The 17,993-nt window shown below is 53.2% G+C and overlaps 1 protein-coding gene across 1 annotated transcript in view; it reads left to right on the top strand.

Annotated features, from left to right (window-relative positions):
• Positions 1–393: 393 nt before the first annotated feature.
• Positions 394–17,993, top strand: part of EPHB1 (EPH receptor B1) — a 69,613-nt gene continuing 52,013 nt past the window's right edge. Inside the window, exon 1 of the mRNA XM_082288037.1 lies at positions 394–554. Within this exon, the coding sequence (XP_082144163.1) occupies positions 497–554 (58 nt within the window). The 5' untranslated portion in view covers positions 394–496. The remainder of the gene's footprint in view (positions 555–17,993) is intronic.

The raw sequence follows: 17,993 nt of genomic DNA on the forward strand, positions 1-17,993 counted from the left end.
TCCGCCGGCGCCTCCCCGCTCCTGTCGCCGCCCGTCCCCGGCCGCGTCCCGGCCCTGCGGGGCCCAGGCCCGCCCCGTCGCGGGTCCCGCTGAGGGGAGGCACGGCGTGAGGGGCGTCCTTGGGCCGCCAGGGGGCGCCATCCCCCTTCGCACGGACGCGCGCGGCGGGTGGGGGCGTGGCCGAGGCGGGGCGCGGTGCGGGGATTGGCGGGGCGGTGGCGGGGGCGTGGCCAGGCGGGCGCGGGGATTGGCGGGGCGGCGGCGGGGGCGGGGCCGGGCGGCGGCGGGGGCCGGCGGCGGCGTGGCCGCGCGCGCCACTCGCGGCGGCGATGTGACCCGGGCGGGCGGGCAGCGGCACCGGCACTGCCACCGGCCCGTCCCGTCCGCGGCCCCGGCCCGCCCTGCCACGGAGCCACCCGGCCCGCGGACGCACCCCCCATGCCCGCTCACGGCCGCCCGCCGGTAGCGGCTGACGCCTGCGGGGCCCGAGGAGGCGATGGCTGCGGATCTGGTGGTGCTGCTCTGCCTGGCCGCCGCCGCGGCCGCCGTGGAAGGTGAGCGGTGACCGGGACTACCGGGAGCGGGTGGGATGCTGAGCCGAGGGTCCCTGCGCCGCCCGCGGCGTCTGCGGCTGGGGAGCAGGCGGGGAGCGACTCCCCCGCCGTAAGGCACCGGCTGGATCCCGGCCCCGTGGCCCCGGCCTCTTGTGGCAGTCCGGGGTACCCGGCCCACGGGCGGTGCTGGCAGCCCGTGCCCTCGGGAGGGGGCCGGGGATGGAGGAGGGAACCCGCCCGCATCCGCGTGGGGCGAGCTGTCGGTCTGGCTCGGCTCCCCGTCCCTGCGGAGCCCTGCCCGGGGCCGCGGTGGGGTCACCTCCGGGGTCCCTTCTGGCGCCCGGGCCGCAGTGGGATCGTCTCCGGAGTCCCGTCAGGGTTCCCTCTGGTCCCTGGGACCGCGGTGGGGCCGCCTCCGGGGGCCGTGGCGGTGCTCGGAGCCGCCTCTGCCAACCCTCCTCCTCCCAGCCCCGCGGAGGGTGGATGCGCCGGCAGCCGTGGGCAGGTGGTCTCCGTTTCTGGGTATGAACTGAGCCGGGGGGCGCTTGGCCCGGCCATGGAGCCGCAGAGCAGGTGCGTGCCCGTCCTCTTCAGCGCAGTCCGTGCCGGTGGGCTGGGATCTTTTCCCCATCTCCAGCTTGGTCGTGGGATTTGCTGGGGCAGCAGGACGGTGCCTGCAACCAAGACCCGGGCTGCGGGCGGTGGGCCTGGTGGGACAGCCAGCCCGCCCCAGCCTTGGTGCTGCGTCGCTGCTCCGTGCCCGGCATGGCTCTTGAAGTATTGCTTCTATTATATTTCCTCTTTATTTTGCCACTGCCACCTTTCTTGCTGTTACAGCACCAGCTCGTGGCAGGGGTTGCCCAGCAGAGCTGGAGCGGTGGCTGCGAGCAGGGGACGTGGTGCAGCCCCTCGGCTGTGGGCAGCGAGAGGCGCGCGGCTGCGGGGAGATGATGATGCTCGGGGTCTCAGACCGCTGCCGGCCGGCGTGGGGCCGGGCCCTCCTCGGGGGTTTTAATGTCAGTATGGTTGTGGCTGAACTGCAAGCTGTCAGAGGTGGCAGGAGACTCCGGCGCAGCTCCGGGCGGCTAGGAGCTGGTTCGGGAGCCGGAATGCTGCTCCGGTGGGGTTTGGCCGCAGCTGCTCTCTGCTCGCAAGCACGGCTGCTGGATCGTGGCAGGCAGGCCCGCTTGCTGCAGCATCCCCTTCCCGCTGGCTTTTGGCTGACACAGGTGTTTGCTTTTCGTATTTCTGGGGCTGCCTCATGACATCTCTGTAGGAATACCTGGAGGTGGGAGTGCTGGTGCCATGCCGATGCGTGATGCAACGAGCGCGCGTTTGCTCGGTGGCGAAGCCGCACGTGAAGAGGCAAAACCTGTTAGCAGCGCTTCGCTTTGAGCGTCAGCGGCTTGAGGCACTGCTGGAATTGCGGCTGGATGGGAGACCTCGGCTCCCTCCTGGTCTGAGGGCACTCCGGGGTGTCACCCAGGGTGTTCTCAGCTTGCTGGAGCTCTCCCCGGGAGCACCGGCAGAGTCAGTGTCCCTGCCCAGGACGGAACCTGTTGAGGAGTGGTGATATTTCTGCTCTGCTGAGGAATAGTAGTATCTTGGATAGTAAAGTAGTATCTTAGGAGAGATCTCAGATTTCAGGGAAAATTTTGGATGGGGAATTTCTGAGGTAGAGCAATCAAATCTGATTTGGAGTTAAGGCAAGAGTCTAATGATGTGGTTGTATAAAGAAAATGCCTTTTTTTGGGGTTTATTTAAATCTTACTGAATCTCTTGATGCAGAGGTTGAACTTGCTAGATTGAGACATGGTTTTCTCTAATGGATCTGGAGCATCTCCTAGGACCTGCCCTGCCCTGGGGTCTGGCTTTGCCCCTGGAGCATCGGCGAGGCTGGATTTGCCAGCAGCCCTCTCTGACGGCACGGCAAAGCCACGGCTGGCGCCCTGCTCTGCCCTGGGCTGCAGGAGCAGCTGAGCCAGGGGTGGCTCCCTGCATCTCAAATCAGCCAACGAGACAAAAAGTCTTTTTACCGTGATGGTGGGGGAGGTGTCTGGGGGTCTGGACCCGGCTGGAGGGGGAGGAGGATGCATCTGGGGTCAGGGCTCGGGCTGCCTCCAAACCACTCTCGTTATTCTCCGCAAAACCTTGCTAACTCATTGCCTGCGGCACGCAAACCTGGATGTAATAGAGTCACTTATCTGACTTTTTTTATGGTTCCTTGATTTTTTACCAAATCCTGTGGCTTAGCCGGCCCTTTTCTGCTGGACAGCTGGATGTTTATAGTAATTTTAAAATTCTTTTTGTGGCTTGCGAAGAGGAAGAAGGATGTGAGAAGATGACAGCACCAAATACTCTGTCTCTCCCACACCCTGCAATCACTCAGAAGCCGCTCGCGTGCTCTCTCTCGTGTTAGCTGAACCAAATATAATCCATTTAGCATATAGAGAGGGTGGTAATGGACTGACGTTACACGTTTTAACTCGGGTTGGAGCTGTTGGTAGGTCAGATGGGGCTGATGACCATTTCGGTGCAGCTCCTCCACGTACTCTGTTTCACCTGCCTGGCCTGCTCACCTCTCCACCATCTCCCTGCCTCGCGCCTGCTCTTTTAAAAGCCAGGCTTTTCTCTCTGTGCTTGCAGCATCACAATAAGGAGAGCACAGCAGGGAGGTGGAAAGCCCTGCTTGGGGCTGGTGGATCCGGCTTAGTTTTTCTCCCCCTGCTTATCCCCTGGCTTTGGAACTGCTGCCTGTGAGAGGAGCAGGGATGGGGTTTGACTGGAGAGCGACGTCCCTGCCTCCTGCTCTGTGCATGCCGCCTGCCCCGGGTGCCCGCTCTCCTCCCCCTTGGCTCGGGATGCTCACATCTGTTGCAGGCATCCTTTGGGCTTCCTGTGCTTCCGCCAGGCAGCGGAGCAGCGCCGGTGCCGAGCAGGCTGAGAGCCGGCGGCCGCCCTCCCTCAGCAGCAGCACCCTGTGCGCTCCCACCTCTGGCCCAGCTGCTCCACCCTGAGCAGAGCCCTTCTCAAGGGCTAGAAATAAGTCTTCAGGAGGGAATTTGCGAGTGAAAATGGTAACTTTCATGGGAATTTGCAAGTGCTGCTATTCAGGCATCCCTTCACTCTTGCTTTCTTTGCTCTAACTGGGGGGAAAAAAAGAAAGCCCTAAGGGGAAATCCCTTATTCTTGGCGTGATGAGTGAGCCCAGATCTTGTCAGCCTGAAGGGAAAGTGTTTTGCCAAATAATGGAAAAGGGGCCCGACACTGCAGGTGCTTATGTTGCCTTTTTTTTGGATTAATTCCTGGTATCTCTGCTCGTGGAGTAGGTGGGGACTGTGTTTTCCTGTTCTTTTGGATATTGGAGTGCTGCATGTTCTCCCATGTATTAAGTGGCCCTGACCGCTGTGGCGTGAGCTGCCAGAGGGCTTGCAAGGTGTCCTCTCACCCATCCTGGGTACAGCTCCTGACACAACAGGACAGAGTAAAACCCTTCCACTGGCCTTAGAAATCAGAAGAAAATACGGATGTTTGGTGATGAAGGAGGCCAGATATGTTCATCTGGATCTGGATCCAGGCTACGGTGCTGAATAATAGATGTTTCTAGCAGAAGTGGGTTCTGTAAGCTAAAGAAATGCTCAGATTTGATGAAAAGGGGGAAATGGTACCTTGGGCAATGGGTAACTCGATGCTAATCAGGGCAGCAAAGTCTCAGAGACCCCAGCCCTGGTGCAGTGGGACTGCTGTGGGATGAGGCTGATGGAAACGATGCCCAGAGCAAGGCTGAGGCTCCTGTGGTGTGTGTGCACTGTGCTGGCTGTGTCCAGCCAGCTCCAGGGGGCTTTTTTTACCTCTCCCAGCTGTGGGTACCCCAAGCTCAGCGCACGTGGAAAGGGCTTCCTGCAGGAGCCCCAAACCTGTGTGATGCTGCCCGAAGGGCACCGTGGTGCTTCGTTCCCTGTAAACAGACAGCACTGGTGTGAGGAGTCATTTAACAGCACAGCAAGGCTGGGTAAATAGCTGGGGTTGTGGGAGGGAATGCTTTCCCCAAATATTCATTACGATTTGAAAGCGCATTTCAGTTTGACCTTGTTCTGCTGCGAACAGAGCTCGCAAGGGTTGCACGCATCAGTGCTTGGGCAAGGCAAATGTTAAGGTTGGATGTTGGCCGGGTGGCAATTTGGGAAGGCATCTCCTCAATTGGAATGGTAGGAGGTTGGAGTGAGTGCTGCTTACAGAGGTCCCGGGTTGGTGTGGGGGCAGAAGGGTGAGGAAAGGGATGGAGTGAGGGCAGAGTAGTGTCAGGAGAGAGCTGGGACCTTGGGTAGCCCTTGGACCCTGAGCTGGTTATTGCATAGTTTGGCTTTTAGGCGTACACCCACAGTCTTTCCAAAAATGAGCAGCCTGAGAGGCTGCCTGGGAGCGTGCAGGGAAGGGAACGGGCACAGAGCGGATGCAGGCAGCAGGTAGAGGCAACACAGCCCTGTCCTTAGGGACAATGGGAGCAAACTCTTGCCCAAATCAGCTCCATGGCTTTCCAGATAAGTGGCAAGCATGGATGGGCTCCCTTCTTCCCTGTAAATGTTGCTCACAGCCACAGCTTTGTTTTTGGAGCTCTTTTATTTTCGTCACCATCCATTTTCCCACCAAGTCACATCATGAGAAATAGTGAGAAAAACAAGACACGTGTTTTGTAGGCACAAAAGGATCTGTGCTTTATTTATTTCTCACAACTTCTGAATTATTAAAGTGCGTTCAGGGGAGATTAACTTTCCCTGCTCAATATTTATTATTGTTTCATTTCCCTGAAAGTTGGAGCTACAAGACCTTTGATGAATGGGCTGGAAGGTTCTGTAGTTTCTCGATGGCTAATCTAAATACGTCCGTATCCTTTGCTGAAAAGCTAATTTGTAATTTCCTACGGTAATGCCGCTTAGTGAATTATAATGATACACCGGGGCCTGCTTTTCCTCCTGGCCCTCTGGCAGGGGAATAACGCTACCGCTGGAAAACGGTGTGAAACCTGGAAACCGGCCATTAGTCCCCTAAATTTTCGGTCTAATAACAGGAGTCCAGAAAGCCTGTGCACCATCTGGTCTGTTTTCTCACGTCTGGGCTGGAGAGCATTCGTCTGCCCCAGGTCGATTCCAGGCGTGGGAGGGGTGCCCTGTGCTGATGCCACGACTCGCGGGTTTGCGTCAGCAGCCGGAGCTGCACACAATCCCTGCTTCTGGAAACCTCTCCCACCACCCCAATTATAACCAAGTGTTATCAGTCTTTTGAATAATTGAAGAGGCTTTCTGTTGAATATTTAATTACAATAATATTTGGTTAGCAGGGGTTGTTGGGCTCAGTTTGTGCAATTGAGAATTGCTGCAAGAAAGGCTGTTAAAAGAAAATGTTGTTGTCTATGATCATTGATTTATCTTTTTTTTCTTTTTAAGCTAATCAGTTACTTAGTTGAAATTGGTTAATTAGCTCAGCTCCATTAAGATTCTTTGGCATTTAAACTTGATGTTTCTAAATAATTATAGTTTTGCCTGCTAAGCCCACAACCCAGGGTGACCTAATTACTATTAAAGCAAGACGTGCTTTGGTCTGGCTTTAATAAGTTCCTGCTGGGAGCCCCGTGGTGAAAAATCACAGAGGCAACAGTTCAAAGGGGAAGGGGCTTGTGCTGAGCCCTGGATGAGGAAGATGAGTGTCCTTCAGCCTCACTTTTTCCAACTTAAACCAGGGATGCTCTTGGCTTGGGAGGAGGGGAGTCCCAGAGCATCCCACGGTTGGCATCTCCGTACTGTGTGCTTATGTCACAATGGAAGGTCATGGCGAGCAGTCATTTGGAAGAGGTGAGGGTTAAGATTGGTTTTAGTTAATTGATGAGTGTTAATTTGGTTTTTTTCTCTTCTAAGATATTCCCCTTAATAAGCAGGTGAAGTCCTTTCAAGGTCTTTCCAGATTGGGGGGGAGAAAAAAAATACGGTATTAAGGTAATCTTGGTGATTTTTAACAGTATTAAGGTTATTTCGGTTATTACTGAGATCTAGTGGAAGTTGTCCCTGCCCATGGCTAAGGGGTGGAACGAGATGATCTTTAAGGTCTCTCCCAACCCAAACCATTCAGGGATTCTAGGATTTTATTTACTTACTTATTTAAAATTTGGAAATATCCAGGCCAAGTAAGTAGGCATTAATAAAGCCTCAAGTATGTGCTCGTTAGTAGTGAAGGAAATGTTTATTATCTGGGGAGGCATCCAGTCAGGCTTACTGGTGGTTGGAGCTGATGAAGCTTTGAGTTGTTACGCAAGGAATAAAAGTGGTGGGTGGGAACAGGTAAGAGGCTGTGGGAATCCTCACTTCCCGGCTGTTTCCTGCCATCCTCGATGGGGGTTTCATCACGACTTCAAAGGATTGTTTTATGATGCTCTCTCCTCAAAAGCCCTTCTCTCATCCCACCTGCCTCTCCAGTGCACTAGTACCCAGTGAGCCACATCCCAACAGCAACTGGGAACCAAGCTTTGGATTATTCAAACCCAGCCAGCATTTTCCTTGGAATGCTCTGAGCACAGCTGGGTTTTGGTGTCTTTGCCTGGCTATATATTATTTTTTTGAGGGGATGGGCAGCTTAGCTCACTGGATGCTCCCTGCTCCTGGCTCTGCTGTCTCCCAGGAAGCCTCTGCAGTCCTGCAAAGCCCAAGACCTGTTGCATGTCCATGTCTTTCCATCCCTTTCTCTATTTTCTTCCTGTTTGCAGGGCAGAGCAGGGGGACACCTTTATTTGCACGTCCTGGGGCAGAGCAGGCACCTCCAACTTGGGGTGGGGGCTGCTTCTCCTTGAGCCCCAAAACCTGGGCATACAGGGCTGCTGTGTCTGCTTTGAGCAGGAGGTCGATGCTCCCGTGCCCTCTCTCTGCCCTGGGGTGCTCTGGGTGACCTGGCAGGTGACACCCAAAATGCAGCTGGGTGTGATGAAGCTGGGGGTGATGCCTTTTGGGACTACCTAAAATCAGAGGCCAGACAAAATTAAGAGAATAAAAGCGGTTATATTTATTGAAGGGCCTTCAGGTACATTAGGGCAGTCAAAGACCCCAGGGCCTACACCCAAATGGGCAATGGGGTCATGGGTTTTCATACTTTTGTAAGTTTGGTCCATTTGTATGTTGGGGGTGAATCTTCCATTTACAGGTTCAGGTAATGAAGTCATTTACCCCAAGTTTGCTTGCCCCCCCAACTCACTTTTGTTTACATTTCTCAGGGCCTGAGACAGTCAGGTGTCCTTGATTCCCAGGCCTAGAGAGGAACTGTTTTGTCTGACCAAAATAGGAGAACAGTAGCTAACACTCTGTATGGAGTTTAGAGTTACACACTAAAGATTGCAGGACATCAGAGGGACCCGGAGCTGGTGTTGGTCGCTTGTCTCCTGGTGCTAAAACCCACACCACGGGTGGAGGGATGGAGCAGGGAATGGCAGTGTTTGAAGTTTTATGGAGGTTTTTCATTTCTTGTTCAGCAATCGGAGGCCAGGGACGGGCCTTTGATTACTCGAGGCCTCCGCTGGCTTCAGCCGCTTCCGTAGCCGCGGGGTTGGAGCCGGCTCATTATCATCCTCGCTAGGGCCCTGTTGATATGAGGATAATTGCATTTTGCTCAAAAGACATTAAATCACTGTGGAACAGGAAGAGGGGTGTGAATTACATATTCCCCAGGAAAACTGGGAACTCAGCAGAAGAGTTGAAAGGGAAACACTGTTCTCAGGGGGCAGGAGGAGAGCAGTGTGCTGTGGGGGGCTGCTCTGGGCCCACTGGGCATTCCCTGCCCTCTGGACGGGGAGACTGGGAGGGAGACAGCCTTTTCACCAAAAATCTGTAGCTTCTGGTTTCCAAATGCCCAAGGAACAGGATGGACATGTAGGGAGAGAGCACGAGTGGGATGCTCTTGGAGTGCTCCGTTTGGTGCTGGCTTTGCTTTTCATTTGAAACAAATGTGTTTGGAAGTAAGAAAATTGTCACAATTGTTCTCTCAGAAGTGCTTCTGGTAATGGTTTTGACTAGTCCAGCACCTTTGCCTTCTGTGATGTACCCATGGAGCTGGAGAGGCTGCTCTCCAGCTCTCCAAACATAGCTCTCCAGCTCTCCGTGTGTTTGCCCTCACCATGTGGCCACTCCATCCCTGCTCTTCTGCTGTGATTATTTTTAATGCAGTTTTTATTTAGTCCTGGAAATTATGGGCATGAACTGGCTGCAAGTGAACCCAGAGCACAGAGCTCTTCCCCAGCCCGTGGAGTTTGGCTGAAGCTCTCCAGAAGCTCCACACAAGTGGATGAATCTCCTGGAGATCTGTGGCCTTTGCTGCCTGTGCTTTGCTTCTTGAGCTGAAGTTGCTGGTGGGGGTCTAAGTTGTTTGAGCCCATCAGGCTCTCAACAGAGGCACTGTGAAGTCACATACAATGATGTTATTGTGACCAGAGATGGCCTCTAAAGTGGTAATTACTGGTTTAATGAAAGAAAGGAGGATCAGTTCTGTACCATGTTTCCTAGGGAGGGACGTGTGGCTCCTTGAGCCACGTGCATTGTGCCAGGTAATCTCCCTCTTGCTCAGTCAAGTGGAGAGAAGCTGCAGCTGTGCACAACTAAAGGCATCAATGCCTTTTTCTCTGGACTCAGCTTGGGTCGAGCCCTCCTGAGCTCTGTCCGTGGGCTGGCTGTGTCCCCCCGGCCCCTGGATGCTGCAGCCAACGTGGTGGAGGAGAGGAGGTGGCTGCTGGCTGGTGGGAGCTGTAAGGGCATGAGCTAATTGTGTTCAGCATCCTCCTAAAACTCAGCTTTTATTCTCATGGGTTATCGCCGCACTGGCGGCACCGCTGTGCGCCCGCGGGTGGGAGGCTGCTCAGAGCCTGCCTCCAGAGCTCGCTCAGAGCCACCAAAGGTGCTCCTTTACTTCAGCAGGCTCCTTAACTTCTCCTGAGGCAGGAGAAAAGGGGCTGCTTTGAGAAGGACGCTGCGTCCAGCCCCCTCCAGCTCTGCTTTGTGTGCCAGCGCTGGGCTCTGCTCGCTGGGGCTGATCGGGGATGAGGAAATCCCTGGTTTTGCATGGTCGGGTCCTTCACTTGTGGGAAGATGGTCTGGCTGCCTCCCACCAGTGGGAACCACTTGGCAGCATCCTCAAAAACAGTCCAGCTGCCTCCCACCAGTGGGAGCCACTCAACAGCATCCCCAAAAATGGCCCAGCTGCCTCCCACTAGTGGGAAGCGCTTTGGCAGCATCCCTGAAAATGGTCCAGCTGCCTCCCACCAGTGGGAGCCACTCAGCAGCATCCCCAAAAATGGTCTGGCTGCCTCCTACCAGTGGGACACACTCACATCATCCCCAAGAGAATCTTTTGTTAATAAATCCCACCAGCTCCCTGGCGAGGGGGCTTGGGGAGTGATGGGTGGGTGCCCACCTTACCCTGTGCCCTGGTAACTCCTGTGTTTTCCGACTCTGGACCCCTCCTGGCTGGCCTGCGTGGTCACTCTCATTTCCTGAGTCACCAGCCCAGCAGATTTTTGGAGGTGGTTCGCAGCAAGGCATGTTTTTATTTTGTTCTTTAAAGCTTTGTGGCGTTCAGGGGAAACTGGGATGTCTTTGAACCATTTAAAGTATTCCTAATAGGTTACCTTGAAAGCTTTCTGCAGTCTTGAATGAATCAAAGTGCAAATGTTTATAATGCAACACCCACACAGGCTGGGAGAGGAATTTTATTAAGGCAGGAGAGTCAGAAAACAATAATAATAAAACATGTTTTATGAAGTTGGTGAGAAACTTATAAACTAGGTGAAGTTTTACAGCAGATGAATTTGATACAAGTTGTAAATTTGAATTCCCAGGCTGGTCCTCAGGTCTTGCTCTTTATTACCTGAAATAACATTCTCCACTTTTAATAGCTGGCTGTGGCAGAGCGAGCGTGGTTTTATCTTTCTAAATGATCCACCGAGCGTGTCTTATAATCAAACTTGTGCCCATCCTCAAGGTTCCAGCCCTTTCCTCGAGCAGCGCAGCGGCTGTTGCCAATTAGCAAATTGCTGCTCTTTGCTTTGCTGTTACAGGGAGGGTACTGGGAATCCTTCCATACATCGCCGTGTCTGGATTCCTGACATTTTTTTCCAGCAGAAACCACCTGACTTTTTGATAAGAGAATGTTTTGTTAATACATCAGCAAAAAGGGACTGAAAGATGCTCTTGAAAAATCAGTGTTTTGCAGTATCAGCCTGCTGTGTTTCCCTGCTCCTGGCACTGCTGGGAGGGACAGGGGCATTTGCCAGGGCATCGTTGTGAGGGGACCGATGGCCTTTCAAGGTGTCTGGGCTCTGTTCCCATTTTTCTTTCCCATGTTTCCTTGAGAACTCCCCTTTTCCCAACAAAGTTTCTTTGTAGTGCAGTCGAGGGACCGGCAAGGTGTCAGAGCATGAGCTGCCTGTGTCTGTGTGCCAGGAGTGGCCTCCCAAGGATGGCATGTGTTGACCTCCTGACTCCCCTCTCTTCCTCCAGCCCCTCTGTGCCACTTGGCTGTCAGCAGCTGTACCTGAGGAAAGGGTATAAAAATGGTTTCTCAGCCCCCAGTCCTGTCTGTGCACACAGCAGCAGATTATTCCTCTTGAAAAATAAGTGATTACTTAACTAAAGCATTTGAGCTAATGGCCAGATTATTCCCTTTAAAATGGGAAAGTAATTAGGGATGTTTCTTTAATAGGCTTCCCACCCTTGGATCTGCTGGGATTAGCCTATGTGGGTGTGTAAATATTTAGTTTCCAAGGACTGTTGGTTTTTTTTTTTTTTCCCTTTCTTTTTCCCCCTCCCCTTCCTTGAAGTAACAGTGGTGATAAGCGACAGAAATGAGGCAGCAGCTGTGCTTGGATGTTTTCCCCAGCATCCACAATATAACTGGAATTAAAGATGACCCTCAAAGGAAACCAAAATTGGGGTTCTGTTGGTGTGATGCACCAGGGGCTTCCTCTGTCTGTGTGTGGAATTGAAGAGAAGTCATTGGGTGCTGGGATGTTTGGGGTGATGGAGAACAAGTCCAGCCCTGAGTAAGAGCTGTGGTTGAGCACGGTGGGCTTGGTTGGATCTTCTGCCCCTGGCTGCCTGCTAGCTGGAGGGAATTTTTGACCTTGTTTCCCTGTTTGGAGGTCTCTCTTTAACATCCAAACAATTTGGACTTTGTGCACCAAGGCGCTTTGATGTTTGGCTTCAAAACCGCGTCTTATTTTGAAACTTGTTACAGTGCTCACAATGTGTTGGTGAAGCTGGGAAGGCGAGCGAAAAGAAGCTGAAAGCAGAAGCAAAATATGCAATTAGATGCAAAAATGGTTTTAAGTGAGTGATGTGATGGAGTTGCAGATTAAAGGAACGGCTGGAACCAGTCATTCACACAGCTCTCTTCAAGGTCTGCATCCCTGGAGACTCCTGCAGCTGAGGAGCATCTTGCCAAGCCAGAGGAGGCCAGATCTTGCATTCCCCCCATCCATCCAATGGATGAATCCCAAGCCCTAGCAAGCCACCAGAAGAAAACCTGGCTCAGAAGAAAACCTGCACAGCCCCAAGTTGGAGCTGTCATTGACGTGCCATGTGGCTTTGGTCCCGTCCTGTTGCTGGGAGGTACTTAGGAGATGCTTCTGGGTCATCGGTGCTTCAAATCTTCATGCACCCCTAGTTTTTCTTTCTGACAGGAGTTATTTATTGTAAGCATTAACCTGGAGCTGCTTTCAGGTGCCTCAGTCATTTTTTAAAGGCTGCATTTGTGCTGTTCAGCTGTTTTGGCAACTTTGGGACTTTTTGTTTGCTTGCTTGCCTGCTGGAAAGCCTTCAGAGGTTGTTTAGGAGGCAAGGGGAGTCTGTAGATCCATCTTTTTTTTTTTTGTTATTATTATTATATATTATTATAATTAAAGCATATTTTTAGCAGCTGAAATTTGAACCTGTCTGGGTATTTATACAGCAAGATGTTTTGGATGAGGAATAGGCCAAGAGACTCATGCGGTCGGGGCCAATGTGAAACAAAAGAATCCATTTATTATCCAGGCAGGAAATTTGTTCCTCGGGATGTTGTAGCTGCAGACATAATGATTTCATTTCCTCTGGTTCACCCAGATTAATGGCTTGTGCTCTTTTGTTTGTGTGCCTGTGTTATTCCTGCAGCCTGGCTTCCCCTCCCGCTCCACGCCGGCGTGTGCGAACATGTGTGCGAGTGCCCTGGGCGAGGAGGGGGCACGGGGGTCTCCATGCTGCAGCAGGATGCTTGGCAGGGAGGGGTGGGATGCTGGCAGAGCCAAGCAAAGCCCCAGGGACCACCTGGGGAATCCTTCCTGGCACGGATGGATGACCTGTCCGGGGGTCTTCTGCGTCTCCAGGGATCTTCTGCATCTGTGGGGTTTTTCTCCTGCTTACATTTCTGGGGGTCTTCTCCTGCCGTGGTCACCAGAGCAGCCAGAGGTGTTTTCCTTTGAAGCTGTGATGGGACGGGTGAGATGGAGTGTTTTAGACAAGCACGAATGTTGACCTTGTGGAAGGTGTGAGAGCAGTGTGTCTTCTCCACAGCCACGCTCCAGGATTTCTGTAGGTGTTGTGTACTCAGTGGGAAACCCAAACCTTTGCACCCTCCCAGACATCAGGCCAGGAAACAGCTTCTCTCCCCAGGGAGCTGTGCTCATGCTGATGCTCAGGGCGTTGGCTGCATGGGCAGGTTGGCCGGGTGAGCAGCTCCTTCCTGGCTCTGTGGGTTGGCCTTTCCTTCCAGGCTGGTCCCAGCCCCTCACAGGACCAGTGGCTGTCTGGGGGCCAGTGGTACTTACACTCTGTCTTTGATAACAACCCAGCAGACCCATCTTTGTGGGACACTCCAGGATTAGCAGCAGCCTTAATCACTCCCTTTCTCTCTGAGTGTTTGCCTTTCAAAAGTGATGTGACAAGCAAATGGTGCCTTTGTGGGGATCCTTGGTGGGGTTTTGGCACAGAGCTTTTAATTTACTGTATGCAGCATGACCCGGCCTTCTGTTCTGGATTAATCTGGAGCAACCTCGTGGAGTGGGAAGCACCTGTCTGTGATGAGGAGTTCAGCGTGGTGCTGCCTAGGATCCACCTGGAGAGGGATTGGTGACCATCTTGCTGTCCCCATGCCTGGCTCTTCCTCCTTCCCTTCTTTAGGTGTTTCTACTCTAATTTGGGGGAGGAGAGTTTCTTCCACCTCTTCTGGAGGAGGTTTTCTAGCAGGGGCATAAGTCACTGAGGGAAGACCCTCTTGGCTGTCGAGGTGCATGTGCCACCCCTGCTGCCATCTGTCTGGGGCCTTGGTGCACCGATCCCATCTTGGACACGTGTTGCACCTTCTTGCTTTTGTTCTCCTGAGCTTTTCTGCCATGAGGGGTGCGAGCCCACCATTCAAATGCTGCAGAGGAGAGGAATGGGAAACTCCTGGTACCCTGTCAAGCCCTGGGCTCTTTCTTCCCACTTGCCTGCCCTCCCAAATGGCTCCCGTGTCGCCCGGGTGACAGAGTTTGCGAGGATGTGACAGCTCCGTTGCGCAGAAGATGATGAACAGTAATGAGACCCAGAGCACAATGTGCACTTAAAGTGATTTATTTCAGCAAGGAAACCACAATCAGGGAGGATGGGTCACCGTCATCAGGAGAAGAGGTGGGTATGGAGATGAGCTTCAGGGGAACTTTATCATCAACCAGCAATGCTTTAAAAATGAGCAGAGCTGGTGTTGCATGAAATGGAGCTGTGCTGGTCGTGCCAGGACCATCCCTCACCTGCAGTGGATCACGGGCATTTCCTGGGCTTTGGTCAGTGACTGGGCTGGCTGACTGGGGCACTTCTCCTTGGTTACCTTCCTGCAACCATGCTGAAGTTTTTTGGCGAGGTGTCACCCATGTGTTAAAGTCAGCATTTGGGAAGGAGACTGTCCTGAGGAGGAGGGGGAAAAAATCCCTGAACCCTCCTTGGCGCAGCTCCCGGCATGCAGATGGCCGTCCTCATGCTGGAGCCTTTTCCCAGCTTGCGCAGGCGCTGGGGCTGGAGGCAGGGGTGTGCCAGGCAGGCGGGCTGCCAAGCAGCACCTCCTGCCAGCATCCTCCTCTTCCTCCTCCCCTTCCTCACCCCCAGGGCCCGTGGGAGCTGCGGTTGTGCAGCAGCTCAGCTGGGCACTGCAGCTTGCAGGAAAAGCTCAGCCTAAGAATGGCCCTGAGCAAAATCTTGTGATTTAAGGTTGACTTAGAGGAGTGCTTGTGTTTCCTCCCTTCTCACAGAAGAGGCTCCTGATGTGGGGGGACCCTTGGTGCTGCCTCTGTGCTGACATGAGCTCGGCAAGGCAGGCAGCTGTTTGCCCGCTGCTTCCAGCACCATTTGGATGATGCACCATGAGGTTACAACAAAGGGTCCTGAACCTGTTGATGAAGAGCATCTTCCAAGGTGATTGCAGTCCCTGGTAGTTGTTGGTGAATTTGGGCAAGGATTTAACCCAGCCCCACTGGCCCGTTGGAGCTGGCACCTTGTGTGAATGAATGGATGTTTGGAAATCTTGGCCAACATAGACCAGCTGTGTGTGTACATACCTAAAGGTGGCTCAGACTGATAGGAGAGCTTTTTGGATAGGTTGCAGGATAGTTACAGATCCTGGCTGCTTCTTGTTTTGTCCAAATCTAAAAGTGAAGAAGAAGAAGAAGAAAAAAAGAAAGGCAAAGCTGGGAGAGCCCAGGACGAGTTTCCAGGGCATTTAGGGAAGTGGCATTTGGATGTGGAGCCAGAGCAAAGAACCCAGCAGGGTCTGCTGACGGGGTGCTCTACCCTTTCCAATGGACCTGTTGCCTTTGCTACATCCCTTTCGGATGGTGGGGGGGACTGGGTGGGTGATGGGCTTCTCCACCAAGGCATTCCCAGGGACGCAAGGCAGAGCCTTCCCCCATCCCATCCGTGTCCTGACGGAGGCTTCCCTGTGCTGCCAGCAGCCCCGTGTGCTGCTGTGGTGGCACAGATTGATTTCCCTTTGCCTCTCGCGCTCTTTGCCTTGTTTGCACTCGCAGGCTCGCTCCATATGGCGCAGGAGCCGCAGAGACGACGCTCGGCACGGCCGGCGCCGGGCTGGGGGGCGGCGCGGGAGCCGGCGCTTTTGCAGCTTGCTCCGTTTGAGGTTCAATATTTCCACCTCCTCCCCTTGATGACTCTGCTCCCGCAGCTGCGGATCGCTTGTCGTCTCCAGCTCGGCCGGAGCATCTCTGTGTGATTCCACTCTCGCCCTGCTGCTTTCCCTCTTCTCCCCCTGAGATCCCCTGTGCATGTGTAGACCAGAAATGCTATTTTTTAGTTTTTGCTTACTCATGAAACTTTTGGCTGGCCCCCCAGAAGGCTTCAGTATGTGCCAGAAGCTGCATTAAAAAATAGAGGATCAATGTGGCTGCAGCTGGTCTGTGCTGGGGTGAAAAGTGAGGCTTTTCCCCCAGGTGTTGGTGACTGGGGGAACAGCAAGCCCTCGGCTGCACTGGGAGCAGTTGTGCCCAGGCTAAGCTTGAGTCCCCTGGCGGTGCTTGCTCTGAGCAGTCTGTCATGTTTGTGGCTCACGCAGAATCCCTCTGACATTTTAAAATAAGATCTAGTAAATAGGAGCTGGGCGGTGCCAGGTGCAGCTCTGGGCGCGAGGGCTCTGTGACAGCAGGGCTGGCATTTCAGATTTAGGGCTCCACGAGACGCCTGCTTCTGTAGAGAACGCGAAGCTTTTCTGGAGAACGTGGTCCAAGACAGTGACTCATCCTGAATATCTAAAGATGTGATGGTGTGTAGGGAAACGCAGGATAAATGTTTTGATTTTTCAAGTTTTCCTCACAGGCGGTGCTACCCTGGAGTAAGGCAAAATAAATCCAGTGGGGAAGGAGAGCTGTGGGAACAGGGAGAGACAGGTCTGGCACATGAATTCACCCAAGCTCAGTGCACCCACTGTACTCCAGCACTGGAAGTTGGCTTTGTAGCCAAGCACGTGCCCCTGTAAGACATATGTGAGCCTGCTGCTGGGGAGATCCCCTGCAATCCTATGGGTCCCACGAATTGAGGCATGAAGACTGTGTATCCTTGTAATTCATCCTACCCCAAGTAATTGCAGTTGCTATTGATGTTTATGGCAGCTCTGTCTTCTCAGGTGACTAATTCTGTCTTTAGAGGCTCTCATTTCCAAGAGAATCCCAGCTGATAAGGAGCCCACTTCCACAGAACTCGTTAGGCTTCAATGGCCCTTGTCTGCAAAATCTCACACGCCGCTTGTATTTATTGGTTTTTATCTCTTTTTGGAGTTCTTTGCTTTCTGATAGTGTAATGAAGTTCCCTTTTCCCAAGAGAGGAGCTCCTGGCAGAATGTCCTTGTGAGTAAGCTCACTTGCTTCCATTGAACCTGGCTGGAGCACACCACATGCAGCCAGTGTGGGTACTTGGATGTTGACCAAGATGTGAGCTACGGAAAAGTAGCGGAAAATAGGAAGTTGTTGGCATCATTACCCAAAAATGTTTGGATTATTCTCAAGACTTTGTGCTCCCCCAGGATGTTTGATGGGTTGGAGTTCTGGATCCTCCTTGTTCTCTCAGCTGGTGAGATGGGTGTCCAAGCCAGCTGATCTCCACCCAAAGAGTCCAGTGATGCGAGGCCGCTGTGCCCAGCCTGTGCTGGAACCACCTGACTACATGGACAAGGGACAGAGTATCTCCAGGCACCCGACCTTCAGCCTTCATCTGCTTTGCCCTGTGCTCCTGAGGGTGATCTCATGGATGCTGAAGAGCAGATGAGTGCTCTGCCCAACCTAAGCGATCCTCCCTTCAAACCAGACCTTCTCCCCCACTTAGCTGGACCTTCTCTGAGGCAGGCTCACAAAGCTTTTTGGAGGTTAAGGTTTCTGGGAGAGCCTCTGCCCATCCCTGGTTGGCCGAGTTCCTCTTCCACATCTTGTGCAGGATGAAGTGAGTTACATGCCAAGCCTGACATATGGTGATTTCTGGGGCAGGCTGCGGCATTCTGAGAGGATTGCTGGCAACCCAGCCCCGAGAAAGCAGGGATGGAGATTTAAATGCATAGTGACATTGTTCTGGAAAATGTTCTCCTCAAAGACAACCACATCATCTACCTGCCCCAGATGGCCCCTTGGCATGGCTGGGTCTGTCTTGGGGGGCCAGGGTGTTCATTAAAGTGCTCTCTCAGCCCTCGGTGCTGCTTGACTTTGAGTTGCCAAACTGTAACGATGATGTACGGACGGTGATCTGTGCGTATGGTGTGTGTGGATTTTGGGTATCCAGGGCCTGTGTGCAGTTATAAAAAGTGTGATATCAGCAACCGATTCTGTCATGACAGGAGCAAATGAGTTCCTGATATTTGAAAACTTGTTTCCAAATTTCTAAAATGGGTTTGCAATTTGGAAAACAAAAGGTA

Source organism: Coloeus monedula (assembly GCF_965178545.1).
Source record: "Coloeus monedula genome assembly, chromosome: 10".
Classification (NCBI taxonomy): domain Eukaryota; kingdom Metazoa; phylum Chordata; class Aves; order Passeriformes; family Corvidae; genus Coloeus; species Coloeus monedula.